This window comes from Nelusetta ayraudi, unplaced genomic scaffold (assembly GCF_046127955.1).
Source record: "Nelusetta ayraudi isolate G7.1 ecotype Tasmania unplaced genomic scaffold, CSIRO-AGI_Nayr_v1 ptg000136l, whole genome shotgun sequence".
Taxonomy (NCBI): Eukaryota; Metazoa; Chordata; class Actinopteri; order Tetraodontiformes; family Monacanthidae; genus Nelusetta; species Nelusetta ayraudi.
Window position 1 is genome coordinate 3,654,529 of NW_027466186.1, and position 15,054 is coordinate 3,669,582.

Sequence of the window (15,054 nt, forward strand, 5' to 3'; positions counted from 1 at the left end):
ATCCATGCGACTGTTCATCCAGATGGTCTTCATCTGTCATCCGTGCTTCCAAACAGATCATGGGTCTCTGGAAATTTCAGTTTTATGTTCAAAGGACATCTATGTCATCATCTGATAGGAAAAAAAAAAACAATTGACAGCTTGACTTGGCAGGTGTGTCCTATGATCGTATGTGTCTGTATTTATCTAATATCGCTGGTGTTGCGTCACCTCCGATCAAATCATCGTACATCTGCTGCGCCGCTTGCGAGAATATCATTCAGACGCACATTTATTTAAAGATCAGTTCATTTGGGCATCAGTGTTGTGGCATAACATCATGAAGCAACTCCATCCCAGATACGTTAAATTGAATCGTGTTGCGTGTGATTCCCTCGCTCCACGTGTGTCTAATTCCATTTAGGTGCATCATTGTTACCTGCCGCCTGACGGAAAAACGCTGCTACATTCTGTGAGCAACCCGTTTAACCTCATTCTGTGCGTGCGTGGCTACAGAGACCGAGTTAAATTTGTAATCACGTTATTGTCTCGAAATGAGTGAGTCATCGAACCCCGTAATTTCAACCTACCCGCACTGAATTCAGCGCTTACACAAGCCTCTGGAACGGAACGGCTCTCATCATCAAAAGAAAATGTTCTCACCCCGCTTTTTTTTTTTCTCTTTAGTATCAATTGTTTTTTTCTTTAAAAAAATATGATATTTATTGATCGTCAACTTTTTAGCCCCTGTACCGACATGAGTTTTGTGAGGTGAACAGGCGCCTCGCAGTCAAAGGGCTTTAACGTCAAACAGATCTAATTCAAAAAGATGAAAAAAAAAATTGCATTGCACCATACTTCCGAGACTGTGAAATCATCGATTACACAATCCTCTCTTGATCATTCCTTTTTTTTTTGTGACTGTCTCACTTTAATTTCTCTGCGCATAAATAATTTAGTGGATACATACTTTGAATTGAATTTGATAAAGGAAATCTGGCAAGCAGGATTATTAGCGTTAAAAATAAAGTGACGCAATATCACACAACTCAATGTAACTGTAATCTATCCTTGTGTTGACTTTGTTTCTGATTGAAAAGGCCCAGTTTGTGTGTGCCCGATGGGAATCTGCGATAGCTGAGCAAAGGAATGAGATTCCGCCCTAACGCAATGTGCAGATGTATGCAAAGCTGAAGTAGAGGATGCCCTTGGACCATCACTAGATGAAGTGCCTGGAGCAGGAGCCCCAGGTAAGTCATTGACCTATAGGGAGGTATAGCGCAATGTTCTGGAAAGACATGCGTTTCACCTTGGGAGCAACACAAAGGGCACTAAGCAAGAATTCTTAAGCTGCTTAGTGGGGTGCTTGTTTGCCTTTACCTTGCAGCGAGCTCTGCAAGAACTGCTGCTAAAGGCATCTCATAAATTCTGCCCTACATACCTTCTTTCCATCCTTGTTTTGCAGACAGATTCCATCAGTGTGTAGAACGCTCACTATCACACCTTGGTGAGGTTTGTCTTGTCTTGGGTTTTTTAGTTCTGTCATTTCCCGTTTTATTTTGACAAGCAACCAGCTCCCCTCTCATTTCAGAGCACTTGCCCTTCCTCATGTGTCACCTGTGTGTCTGATCTACAATAGGAATTGTCTACACCTGTTCCCCATTCCCCATACTCTGTGTGCTTAAATAGTCCGTGGCTGTGTCTCAATTCAGGGTCTGCATCCTTGAAGTATGCATTTGAAAGGAAGTTGCGTCCCAATTCCCAAAAGTCCTTAGGACACTCAAAATGCGTGATGCTTTGCGTGCTGCTGCAAAGCATTGTGGGATCCTGGGAAGTCAGCTGAAATTAGCCGCATGTACTGGCAAAGACACTTTGTATAAATTTAAATATTGAAGTTTCACATTAAATATCCAGTTTTTAACGTAGGATTTTAATCAGTTGATCATCCAACGCCACCGTTAGATGGCTAACCAATGGTTAGCTTGATACTATAAAAACGTCACTTCCGGGGTTGGCCAGCAGGAGGGAACGGCGGTGACGCAACCAGGAAATACGCTGAGGGCTAGACCGTCCCGTGTGGTTACCGGGGAAGCGGGTTTTGGTTCGTCCTTCTAGGCCGGGTCCTCGAAGAACGCTTCCTTCAGACGGAGGACGCTCCGTTCTAAGGGTGCAGACCCTGAATTGAGACACAGCCTGTGTCTTCCTTGTCTCTTGCCAGAGTGTCTTTGTCCATAGATGAGTCACCTGAGCCTGTTCACAGCCATGTCCGCAGTCCCAAAGATCGTCGCATGTAAGCCTTTGTTCCTTGAGACAAGTGATTTTTTTTTTGTAACTTTTATAGCATAGTTTAGATTCCTAGTCATAGTTCATTTTCAGAGCTGTTTTGTTTTCCTCTTCAAGAGTGATTTTGATTTCATTGTTAAAGTTTCATAGTTTTTCTTCGATCTTCCGTTTTTAGGCGGGAGTTGTTTATGTTTTAGGTAATTTTCTCTTAAGTCTGGTTTTCCTCCCGTTGGAGCGTTTTGATTTGTTAATTTTTTCCATAGTGATAGTCATTTAGATTACTGTGTCTTGAATTTTCTTTTCTGAGAGCCTGGTTAGGTTATTGTAGGAATTTTGTAGCCTATTAATTTGTCACTCTGTTCAGAGGTAATTGGTGAACCCAGTAAGGTGGTATCTTGTTAATAAACATATTAGAGCTCCAGGAAAACAAAAAAAACGTATTTAGCCTTCTGTTTGGAACCTCCCAAGAAAAATGCAGAGTTTTAGTTTCCTGTTCAAACTAATGTTTGGTAGTACATTCAACACGGATGGAAGTGAATCGGAACAGGTAAAGGGTATCACACAAACCTTGCTGGGTGTGTTGGCTCTGACCTGCTGAAATATGGACTTCTTAAAGTATTAAAGGCATGATTTACACATTCAGGTGTCTTAAGTTCATTTACAAGAGTAAAAATGAGTTGCTTTTAATTTGTCTGCTTAAAAATCTTGAATCGGCCCAGTGTTTGAAATGCCTGGTTGAATATACAGCTGTTTGTCTTTGGTTAAGGAGTGTAACACTGCCCCATTGGTATTTTAGCAGAGCAACACCTCACTCGGTGTTTCTCAGAGTTATTAGCCTTGGCTGTCATGAATAACAGATTATGTTGGGGACTGTCAAAAAAAAACCAAAAAAAACCTCTGTCTCCAGACACATTTTCAAGCCACTTGCAGATGTACAAGTTGTTTCTTTGCCAGCGACAAGTGTTGATGCAATGTTTTTTTTCCGCCTTTAAAAAAGGTGTTAAGATCGTTTTCTCTACCCTCTGTGGCGTGAATCAAAATGCAAGCGTTTGCTTATTCTCTCCTCCTCGCCCTCAATCAGCGATTTCTCCCTTTGATCTTTTATTCATATGATTAAGTCCGTGTACCAGTAGACTGTTCATTCTACATCTCAATATATGATGAGGCCATCTTTGAAGTGGGGAATGCGGCAGTTGAGTCACTTCGGTTGACAAGAATGTATTTCTGTCTGCACTTCCACTAATTATTTTCTAGATTTCAGCAGTTTTTTTTTAAGTGTTATATATTGTACATTTTAAACGGTTAGGTAGACACCCATAAATATGAAAAGGGTAAATATGCAAATAGTTTCCTGAGTTGTCTGTGTAACACAGAAATTAAATCATAGAATCTTTTTTTATTCCATCCTATTAGAAAAGTTATCTCCTTCATTGTCATCTATTCAGCTTTATAAACACTCTTCTTCGCTGCTCTGGCTGCTGCGCTGCTTATTTCCACCTGATTGTTTTTCTTTTAAAAATTATTTTACGCTTTCTTCCTTTATTTCTTTTATTTTTGCTGCGAAAAATCTTGACTCATTCTCACTCTGCGCCTTCTTGCCCTTTGCTGTTTCTCCATCTGTCCTGTCAGTTCACATCTGTTTTCCGTCTCCTGCCTTTATATTTGCCTCTTTGCCTCTATCAATTGCTTTAACCTGTTTTCCTCGCTCCTAGTTATCCAATGCCCTGTCTGTTTCTATTATACCTGACTTTTTTTCTTAAAAGATGTCAGAATATTTAGTATCAGATGAGTGAACAAAGCACATAATCAGAATTGGTCGGCAGGGATCTGTGTAGGATTTAATGAGGAGAAAGTCAAACGATGTGGTGAACTCACAGTTATAGTGAGGTGAAGGGAATTTGAAAAAGAGGAAGTGTGAATATCCTCATAGTAATAGGTCAAGCAGCAGGAAAAAAAAACAAAAAACAGTGCGGTCCAAACACATTTTCTCAAGCTTTCACTCGACTATGAAAAAACCCAACACTAATCGTGTAATGGCTGCAATGAAAGAACTGTGACTCATGGCTCAGAGTGTTGCCCTCAGCCAAAGTGCTGGCGTCAGACTGACGATGGTCTTGCTAGGCATGCCAGCGAAAGTCAATGCATGTTTTTGTTAGCATGAGAATATGAAACCTGCTACAGTACAGATTATGGCATGATTGAATGTTTTCAAGAGTAAATGAGTAAGCCTTTTAATGTACCCCAAGCAATGGACGCTAGTGAAAGGAAATTAGACAAATTTAAATTCAACCTCAGTTCTACACCCTAACACAGGGATGGTTAGAAGATAAAACATGGGGCAGTTGATTTTAAACTATTGTCAGTGATTCTTTGCTGAGTTGCTTTTAACTTGCAGGCGACATTTCCTTAAATTTTTACTTAAAATGTGCTGTTATGAATGCAGCCATTTTTATTTTCATGTTGTCTGCTATGTGTATGTGCCCTGTGTTTTTTTTTTTTTTGTTGTTGTTTTTTTTTTTGTCTGTTCTGTGTTCTGCCAATCTTGTATGCAGAATAAGGCTTGCTGTTGCTAGACCGTGATTGGTGGAACGTTCTGTGCCCTGGCCTGTGATTAGCTGCAGCCAGGACACCACCAGAGATAAAAGGAGCCAAGATGGCACAAGTCTGGTGGCAGCAGGCACTCTTCACCCTCCTCTTCTCCCAACCGGCCACAACGTCCTTGCATCTTCTGACTTATACTCAGAGCAGTAAAGGTAGACTGCCATTTCTGTTATGTAGTTTTCTCCTGTTTTGTAGAAATAGGATGGCGAGTTATGTGTTTCACTTGGTTTGGTGAAGTTGAGCTTTGTTGCCTCTAAGTCAAGAGAATTTTTGTCTGTTATTTTGGCCTTAATCCACCCACGACCAAGGCCATATTTGTAAATCCAATTTTTATTTGAATTAATCAGTTGTCAATACTTTTTTGTCAACCAATCTGTGTCTGTGGCTGCTTTGGACTTGGGGAAGATGGGACCTGCTCATGTTACGTCCCTGAACTACCATTTTTCCCCCCCTCCACCTTTAGTCACACGCACAAACAGCTCCCTTTTCACCTGCACTTGCCCTCCTGGTACCCCACTGCGTGCTGCAGATAGTCACCAAGAGCGACGGAGCAGCAATAACCCAGCACTGGACTAACAGCAAGTGAGTGTAAAAAAGAGGCCGGACTCAGACACATTGCTGTGGGGGACTCGAGCCGGCTAATCCGACCTCAGCGGTTACTCTATCAACCCCGTACCAACTGCACTTTGCCCCGGCACACGCTCAAACATAACTCAGGCGTGAAAATGTGTAAGTTAAATGCAACATCACAGCGCAGCTTGCATGTGAACTAGCAGGGTTGTGTTTTTGTCGTACATCCCTTTGGGGCAGGAATGTTATGTTCACATGGAGTCACGGCCTGACGCATTTATTCGCACATGTGCAACCAACCGCCCCAGTATGTATATTTACTGAGACAAATTCAAAGACACCTGTATAACACCCCCCACTCACCACCACCCCACGAGACCCCCTGCAGGAAAACAGGAACTTTGACCTCCTGTGAGACATGAAAACCCACCCACATGTCAGTCCTCATTCATGGACAGTGGGAATCACAACATGCTGCCTAGATTCACAAGCACCACAGACTGTGTGTGTGTGTGGGGGGGGAGTCCCTTTGGGGAAAACACAGTCGCTGCAGTCACTGTTGCTGTTCCACTGCCTGTTCAGCTGGCTGGCTGATTATACGGCTGATTAGCTGACTGGTTCTCTTGCTCCCTCCGCAGAAGCCGACGCATCAAGGTTCGGCGAACGCAATCCTTTTCAGTATGAGCAAAAGATTACAAAAAAAAATACTCCGAGCCAAACAAACCCCTGCGCAAACACAACGCTCGGCCACGTGTGCTCTCGTGGATTTATGACGAGAGCGTGGCGCATTTAATTGGCCGCGCGTGAACTATCAGCGCATAGGAGTGGACAGAGGACACGAGCAATAGCAGCAGAAGGACCAGAAAAGAGGTGGTCCGATTGCTCATCAAGGGGCAGGCAAGCGCACGCAAGAGGCATCAAGACGGCTGAAACCAGCTCTCCAGGGCTCACCTGTCGATTACAGTGGTAAAGACAAGCTACCTGGTGCCTCAATCCATTCTCAGCTGCCTCCGCTGGGTCTGGAGACGCCGAAAGAATCCTGATGCCAGAAGGGAATAAGGGACCTTCCGCTTCACTGCAACGGATTCGCAATGGGCTGCCTCTGCTGCATAAAGCATAGCGATAAACAACTCTTAAGAGGAATGGAGGGAGGATACAAATCTATTGCTCGCATGGCAGCAGTTCAGTTTGTAAGTCCCGAACGAGTCAGATTAATATCGGCCTGTCCTCACAAACGTGTAAAATGGAGTTTCCACAGCAGGACACAATGCATTTCATTGGGCCCACAAAAAAGCACAATATACACGGAGCGGAAGTCAATCCACGGAGCACAAAGCCCATGAAGTGCTGTGACTATTTACAGCTGCAGAAATCCCAAACTATCTCGCGGCATTACAATTATGAACGTGATATTTACCACTGATTGGCTTCCGGGAGTTAAATTATGTTTTCTGAATGTTTGGCCGAGAGACAAAAATCCCATTGCCCTCTGCCGCCTCGTAATGAGACGAGATTAGAGCAGCATCAAGCTGTTTTTTCTCATTTGTTCACTCAAAGGAGAAGGAGGGGCAGGGGGTTCACCCTGTCTAGCCAAATAACCTCTGTCAGGGAAACATTTAAATGATGATAATCTTGAGGCCAGACCGGCACTTTAGTGCGCAATACTTAAGCCGGGTAATGGTATGTCAGTGTCCAACGCGCACTCTTTTCGGCAGGCAGCTATGAAAGCATAGGTCAATTTAATGGTCAAAGTGGTGACGATTACTTGTTGATGGCAGAAGTGCGAATGCAAATGGAAGTTTATTGGTATCACAGCGGCACATCAGCGGGGTTTCCTCCGGGCTCAAGGGAGCAAACGTTGAATAAATGTCATTTTCCTTCGACCGTGTGTTTCAGCACCATGGACAGCTCTCCTGTGAGACCCAGTTAAATGCTTTTCTAAAGGGACCTGTTGACATTCAGTGGAAGAGAAACACATCCGTATGATATTCGTCGAATATAGTCACAGATATAAATGACTATTGTGCTGCCATTCACTTCGATAATAAGCATTTATATTTACAGAGTTCCGTCGTGAGGAGACAACCATGTTGCTCGTTAGATGGTTGATCTGCTGAGGGTTTGATGATTTTACCTTGACATTGTCCTTAGAAAGATGTGAGGCCAAGTGGGAGATCGGGAAGCAGAAAAGATCAACATTAACGTTGTTTGCAATCTATTCAGAACATTAGATGCTGCCAAATTGCAAGCACTGGGCCTTTACAGGCCAATTTCGTCCTGCTTCACTTAAATGCAAAGAGAAACTCGGGGTTAATATATTTGCTTTCTTCATGAACTTACCCTCTGACTTCACAGTCATAAATCTTTTCAATATCGCAGCAAAATATATTGATTTCTGTGGAGCCCTTTGCAAGCACAATTATGAATCAAACCCACCGCTGTGCACATGATTTATTTAAAACCTCACCTGTTCCACATTTCTTTCTGTCCCCTGGCAGATCTGCTTCGCTCATAAACGTTAATGTGCAAGGCTATTCAAAGTCATAAAAATCCGGAAGTGATGTTGGTGTACAGAGCAAAAAGAAGACCAAAAAAAAAAAAAAAAAAAAAAAAATTGGACACGGTGTCCAGCCTTCATCCATCCGGGATGGAAGGATCTTTTCGAGGCGCGCAGGTCAGCGACTCTTCCAAAGCTAGATGGCAGAAGAGCCCCACTGCAGCCGAGCAGCGCCCCGACGCCGACGCCGTCACCGTCCCGTCCTTTGCATTGCAAATCCGGCGCCGCTTCCCGTCGCCCCCAATGACGGCTGCGCTCCATCTCCACGACCAGAGAGAAGCAGAAGCCGCCGGAGTTATGGCGGGATTGCCTGCCGGGAGAATTTTCTTTCATCAGCTTTCGGGGCGGGACGGGACGGTGTTTCTGCAAGCCAGCAGCAAGCAGGCGTTCACTGGCGCGCGCGCACATGAGGCACATGCCTGTCATTAACAGTGTTGTGATTGTTGGGGATTTTTTTACACCTTGGCTATAGCCACCACTGATCCCACCTGATGATGACTCGACCGCTCCCTCGGACACACACACACACACACACACACACACACACACACACACACACACACCTCGTACTTGCACACAGGACGGCAGCAAACACTGCCACCTTTTCCTCTCTCTCTCTCTCTCTCTCTCTCTCGTTCTCCTCCTCACTCCCTCACTCCCCCCCCCTCCCTCTCTCTCCCTCTCTCACTCTCTTTTCCTCCCTCCCTCCCTCCCTCCCTCTCTCTCTCTCTCTCTCACTGCGAGGTTTCAATTGCAGATCGATAGCGGCACGGACAGCGTTCAAATTGTCGGCGAGACGCGCATCCTCTGCGTCCTCGGACGCTTTTTTTTCATCATCCCCCCTCCTCCTCCTCCTCCTCCTCCTCCTGCTTTTCCTCCTCTTCCTCCTCTTCCTCGTTCTCTCTTCAGTTGCGTGGGGGATCGTTCAACGCGAGAGCGATGCCGGAGAGCAGGTGCGAGAGCGCGCCGGCCGAGACCCCCGCACTTGATGCCCCGCTCCGGCTCGGCAGAGATGGTTGAGCCCTCGTCCAGGTTGCCGCGGTCCTCTCCTAAAATCCAGTCTCGCTCACTTCTCCTTCATCAGCTGACGTAGCGGGCGGGCTCTGCCTGACTGTGTCTCCTCTGAAGCAGGCGGCGGAGAGGGGTGGTGGTGGTGGTGGCGGTGGGGGGAGAAAAAAAAGAGAAGAAGGAGAAAGAAGAAGAGAGCCACTTTTGACCACGCAGGAGAAAAAAAAAAAAAAAAAAAACCCTAGCACGGGTTACATGTGTGCACTCGCGAACATGAAGGGGATTTACAGACACGGATACTACGACGGATCTATAGGGCTGAGGGACGTCTTCTTCAACAGGAGATGCGTTAAATGCGGCCGCGGGGACTTTGGCCACGCCAGGAGGATGTGGATTAGGAAGGGGATTGTTTTTTGGAATCTCGTCTTCTCGCTGATGTTCACTTGCGTGACAGGTACGAGCCTCTGCAGTAAAGCAAAGATATATGTGTGTCTTGTTTTATTTATTTTTTTCCTTCTAATTCTTCCTCCCCCCGACCCCCTGCCTCTGCCTTCCTCTGTGTGCGTGTGAGAAATCAAAGAGCCGTAGCGGTACAGACAAGATGTGCGCAAAAACAGGCTCCCACGATTTGAGTGGCTGGGACGCATTTCGCCGGGTTATAGCGCTCAATGCAGGCTTTGACCGAGCCACTCAATAGATATTCTTGCGGTCGCCCTACGCGCCTCCTAACAGCCTACGTGAGTTGCCTGGCTTAGCAGGACTGGGGGAACTGGTGAACTGGTGGTGGGGCACATTACCGCAGATTTCCTATAGGATATGAAGACAGCCTCATTTATTTAGGGGTCGGGCTGCCCGCGATTCCCCCTTTTCTGGGTCGAGTTTTGAAGTATTTATGTGGGATTTCTTTTTAGGGCCAGGAAGGCACTGGTTGGTTGGTCGGTCTGTTGGTGGGTGGGTGGGTGTTTTGGATGGAGGGGGATGTAAAGGGGCGCGAAGCAATTAGTGTGGAACCAGATCGTCGTCTGGCCGTTATCGGACCTGCAAGTGCAAGCAGGTGTAAGGTGGGCTTGTTAGTATTCCACTGGCTGCTGCCCAGCGTCGCTTGTGTGAAGAGCTGGAAGAATGCTTCTCTTCTCGGTGATTTCCCCCCGAGCCTCTGTTTTGGGAGAAACGCCGAAATAGCGAAATGTAACTTTTCTGAACAGGTGTACTTTTTTCAACCCCCCCCCCCCAAACCAACCTCATGGACTTTGCACTCGAGTCTTGTTACCATTGGTCCCCCTCCTTCCTGTTTACCTCAGAGGTTTCCCTCTAATTTGCATCTCAGCCTGATAAATAAAGTGTTTGTTGCCAGCTTACAAATGTATTCTCGCCCCATTGCAAGTCAATTTTCATGTTGATTGCATAAACGAGCCAAAGAACACTCGCTTGAGTGGTCTGTAGTTGATTTGGTTGGGTTGTTTTTTTGTTTTCTTTTTCAAATTACCATTACTTTGTGTTTTGCCAAGTGAAATTCACATTCATTGTCTTGAATCAAAGGCAAGGAAAATAAAAATGGTAATCCAATTCCAGCCCTCAACATTATATATTTTTTTTCTACTCATTGTGCCTGTGTGTTGCCCCTCTTTGTGTTTGTTCAGACATAATGTGTGTACATGCGCTCGTGCATGCTTATGCATGGTTATTTATCTGCTCAGTGCATGGATATATTTCCGGTCATGGGCACTCAGTGGTATCAATTTACATGCAGATTGTTTCGCCTTTGGAGTAATTCTCACGTCTATCTATCGGGGGTGGATGAAACGTGCAACGCCCACTAAGAGCGAGCCAAGTTAAGTCGAGCAGAGTCAGGCGCAGTGCTGTTTCATCGCCACCCACATTGTGGCAATGTCAAACCTCGAGGCCACTGCCAATCCGCCTAGTTCTGCTACTTATTAGAGAGCCAGCCAGCCAGCCAGCCAGCCAGCCAGCCAGGAATTTGATGGAAGTGAGCTGAAGGAAGGGAGCTGGACAGGGTGACGCTCTTCAGGGAAAGCACAAGGATGTAGGGATGTGGAGGGAGGCGGAGACAGAGGAGGAACAGCTGCTGTGCCTCAGTTCTGACAAATGACGTGTGACTTCGCAAAGAAGTAAAAAAGAAAGGCCACATTTGCCCTCTGACTCATTTATTGGACGGTTGAAATGATGCTGTGAAAAGAAGACTTTCTGTCTTGCTAAGACCGTGAAAGCGTCATTTTTGAGTCAAAGGTTTGCATGCGTGGGTGGTGCAAGCCCAACCCAGACATTTACCTCAGTGACCTGGCTAATCCTTCGACACCATTTGGGAGTTGTTGTTTTTTTTTCACCAACTTCTGTTCGGAATGAGTAAAACTGGATTGTGACTCCAAAAAAAACACAACCCCTAAAAAAAACATGTTCTCATTGCAGCAGTCCACCGCCAAACAACCGAGGACCGCCGCTCGCAAGTGTGTCATATAATCCTCTGGGAACTCATAAAACTGCTGCACTCAGACACAAATTTAGGGAGCTAAAATTGCAGGAGTTGGATTTTTTTTTCCTCCTGTAACAGAGTAAAGGACCTAGGTCAAATACCAATTGAATTCCTTTACTCAAGGTCTAAACTGTATCTTCTGTATCAGTCCAGCAGTTTTGCTTGCCACTTTTTCTCGAATTCTTGACAAACTGTATCCATCATGTGTTCAGCCTTCGGTCTGATTCAGAGTAAAAAAAAACGCCGCAACAACAGTGGGGAGGGGGCCCCATTGTTATGCATGGTTACATAAGCAGTGCATCACATCACCTGAAAGGGGTGGAGTGTCTACAATCTTTCTTGGTCAAGCAGACATTGCAGCACCTGGAGCAGAGTCCCGTAAACACTTACATATTTTGCTCCTTTCTTGTAAATACATGGTGGAGGGCAAATAAAATGGTGCTGAGCCGTTAAATGACGAGCAGTCTTTAATGGAAGCAATCAGGGGGTCAAAAGTTCCTCATTCCCTCCGAGTTCACCAGAGCTTCCATGTTTCGTTGCAAAGCCATTATTTTTTTAAAGCCCCATACCAGACGGTCACTAATTGCTGGTAATCAGGTGGGTCCTGCGCGCACAGTAATCTGGTCACTGAGCCCTTGATGAAGACTTTCTCTCAGTGTGATTATGTAAACAGGCTGGAAAGGGCTGTGCGGGCTAATCAGGATTACAATTTGTCTGCATAATTATACACTATCTACGGGGAATTTGGGGCATTATCCCGCTGCCCCTCACGCTCTGCGTCTCCGCAGCGCTGGGGAAAAAGTAGAGCCAAGAATTTTGGGGACGGCCTTCAGAAGAAGCTGCAGAAGGTGCAGCTAGATGAAAATCCCCGCAAGAAAACCGCATCTATATTTCCTCAGTGCAAAGTTTTCGTGCTTCTTTTTGTACTGACATCTTGGTGGATTACCTCGGTGACATTTTGCAACAACGTCAGACACCCGCCGGCTGTCTGCTCACAGATTTAGGTCTAGGCCTGGTTGCGAGAGGTGGCTGACAGTTCCCCCCTGTAAAGCTGTGATGTGGTTTGCTGGTCCGGATCAAGTCAGTGGGTCAGGTATCGGTTTTAATAGGAGCAGCACTCTTGGGGGATGGAGATTGGCAATATCATGTCCTCAAGAGGGAAAACAGCTTCCCCTGCTTGTTGAGATTAAATGTAATAGGCTGCTTCCGGAGTCAAGGCTACAAGATGGGAGGCAGGCCATCTTGTGCACCTCAATGTCATTTTCAGAGAGGATTAAATTCCGTAAGCCACAGGCATACTTTTGATTTAAGAAATGTGCGTGGCGTGTTTGTGTCTCTGGCGAAACAAGCGCCCCAATTTATAAAGCTCGTCATGAAAGAAATGTACACCTTTTGCTTAAAAGATATTTGAAAGATCATTTTTTTCCCCCCTTTTTTCTTTTTCTTAAAGCTTAAATGGATGAGTCAGAAAGGCAGCCAGCATTTCCCCTGTTTTATTCACCTCATAACCTGTGGCATTGATGCGTTACACACGTGGGCCTTTCTTCGCGTTGCTCTTCTGTCCGTCAGCTGGATGCTTGAAAAGTGACGGGAGGGGGCGTGCAGAAGCGAAGCGTGGTCTCGAAAACAAAGTAGGACGGTGTGGAGGTGAAGGCAAACAGGGGGCGGGGCGACGCCTAAATGTTTCAGCGCCAATCAAACTGATTGCAGTTGCTGATACCGTAATTGATACACGGCTGAGTTTTGCTGCAAACATTGTGGGAGCTTGTAGGAGAATTTTCTATTCCGTCTCAATAGAAAACAAACCCCGACAGCTGCATCTGATTCCTCGCACGTCAGCACCTCAGGAGGTAATTAATTACCACATTGGTAATATTGATTGATTCATAAATCCCACACTGATGGCATTGGAAAGTAAAAAATGCTGCGTAGGTTTTTTTTTTTTTTTAGATACTTTCACCTACTAGCCCCACAAGCAGACAGGCCAGCGCTCTGCCCTGTAATGTAGTGCAAACGAATCTGTGATCATTTAATTCCAAGGTTCACTGCTGTACTTTGTCCCATTGGCCTCGGTCAGATATGGCGCATTTATTAAAGCACTTGCTCGTCCGTCATTGTCCATTTTAATTTCAAAACTTGGACTCATTTTGGTCATAATCAAGGACACATTGGCTGGTCTGAGGAAGCTAAACCGAGGCCCAGGCAATATCCTCAAAGTGCAGTGGCAGCACTTTGGACCCTGCATTCCCGGGATCAAGAAGCTATGGCAGAGGCAGAAGGTCAGAAATTACATGGAAAATAAAATCCAAGGAGTGGCAGTTCACACCGATGTGACTTTGATCTCACATTGAGCGGTGCTGTTGAGCAAGTGTAGCAAACTGGGCTCTAATTTACTGGTTTATTTCATGTTTCCTTTAATTGACCAGCAAAAAATTTATTTCCTCGATAATTCGCTGTCAGAGTTTGTCAGGTAATTGCCATGCGTGATTTTTAATTTTCTAGCAAAATTTATTTTGCTCAATTTACATGTATTTATGATGATGAGCATTCATCGGAAAACATTAGCGAGGGTTAAGTGACACTGAAAACTTTTGGTGCGTGTCGGTGTGACGCCCCTTTGCATTTATTCATGTCTCGCCTCCTGACGAGTTGAACAAATGGGATGCCTAATGGAAAACTAAAACGTTGGGGGCGGAAGCTAAGAAAACGAAAGCTCTCAAAAAGAAAATCAGCCGTAGTCTCCATCCTCTTGCAAAAACTGAAGGGGGAGCGAGTGAGGGGTGAATCTAAAATTCCATTACGCTGCCAGTACTGGTCTAGAAAATGTGCAGGCAGCTCGGGTGTTAATGAGATGGTTTGTGATTGAGGAAGTAAAAATCCCATAGGCTGTTTTTTTTTTTTTTTGCATATGAAAACCCGTCTTGGCTGCGGAATCACATGTTTACCCGGCGAGTAAAAAGCAAGTCAAGTACTGTTTCCCTCCTCGCTGTTGTTTACTTCAGAGGTAAAAGAAGACATTTCTTCCATCTGTCTACGTTCCCGTCGCTCCATCTCCTTCCGACGGAGAGTCAAGTGCTGATTCTATTGTTTGCTCGGAAATTGGAGGTTGGAGAGAGACGGGCGTCCCGTCCGCTGTGCCTGCGCTGGGCCCCTCGGGTTAATGTTGCGCGGCTGCTCTCAAGACTGGCATCACGAGCAGTGTGGCTCGGGAGCACGTCGAGGACGTACCGGTGGCTGGTGTTGAAAAATACTATATGTGGTGGGATGTGGCCAGCACACAGACACTGGGAAACTGCTATTACACTGGATGACACACACAAACACGCACACACAAGCGCGCGCACACACACCGGCTGCAGCACCGGACCTGCTGATTCCCTGCGCAATGGTGTGTGTTTGCCATTTGTGCACGTGCCAGCTGTTTTAGTGCGGCGGTGCACTTGATTTTAGTATTTCTCAGCTCGCTGGCTGGCAATTTAAAACCAGCGAATGGAATATTCCGGAGCCCTCTTTCTAAAATTGCAGCGACAATCGCTGGGGGTAATTTTTATTCTGCAGAAAGCCT

The 15,054-nt window shown here is 45.6% G+C and overlaps 1 protein-coding gene across 6 annotated transcripts in view; it reads left to right on the forward strand.

Moving 5' to 3' along the window:
* The first annotated feature begins 9,170 nt into the window (after window positions 1-9,170).
* The window catches only part of LOC142879402 (CUB and sushi domain-containing protein 3-like), a 194,173-nt gene continuing 188,289 nt past the window's right edge, over window positions 9,171-15,054 (forward strand). For all 6 annotated transcript variants that reach the window (XR_012925297.1, XM_076012676.1, XM_076012678.1 and 3 more), the window contains exon 1: window positions 9,171-9,452. Coding sequence is in view for 5 of the 6 variants with exons in the window: in XM_076012676.1 (XP_075868791.1) it covers window positions 9,254-9,452 (199 nt within the window). In the remaining variant the exon portion in view is untranslated. The remainder of the gene's footprint in view (window positions 9,453-15,054) is intronic.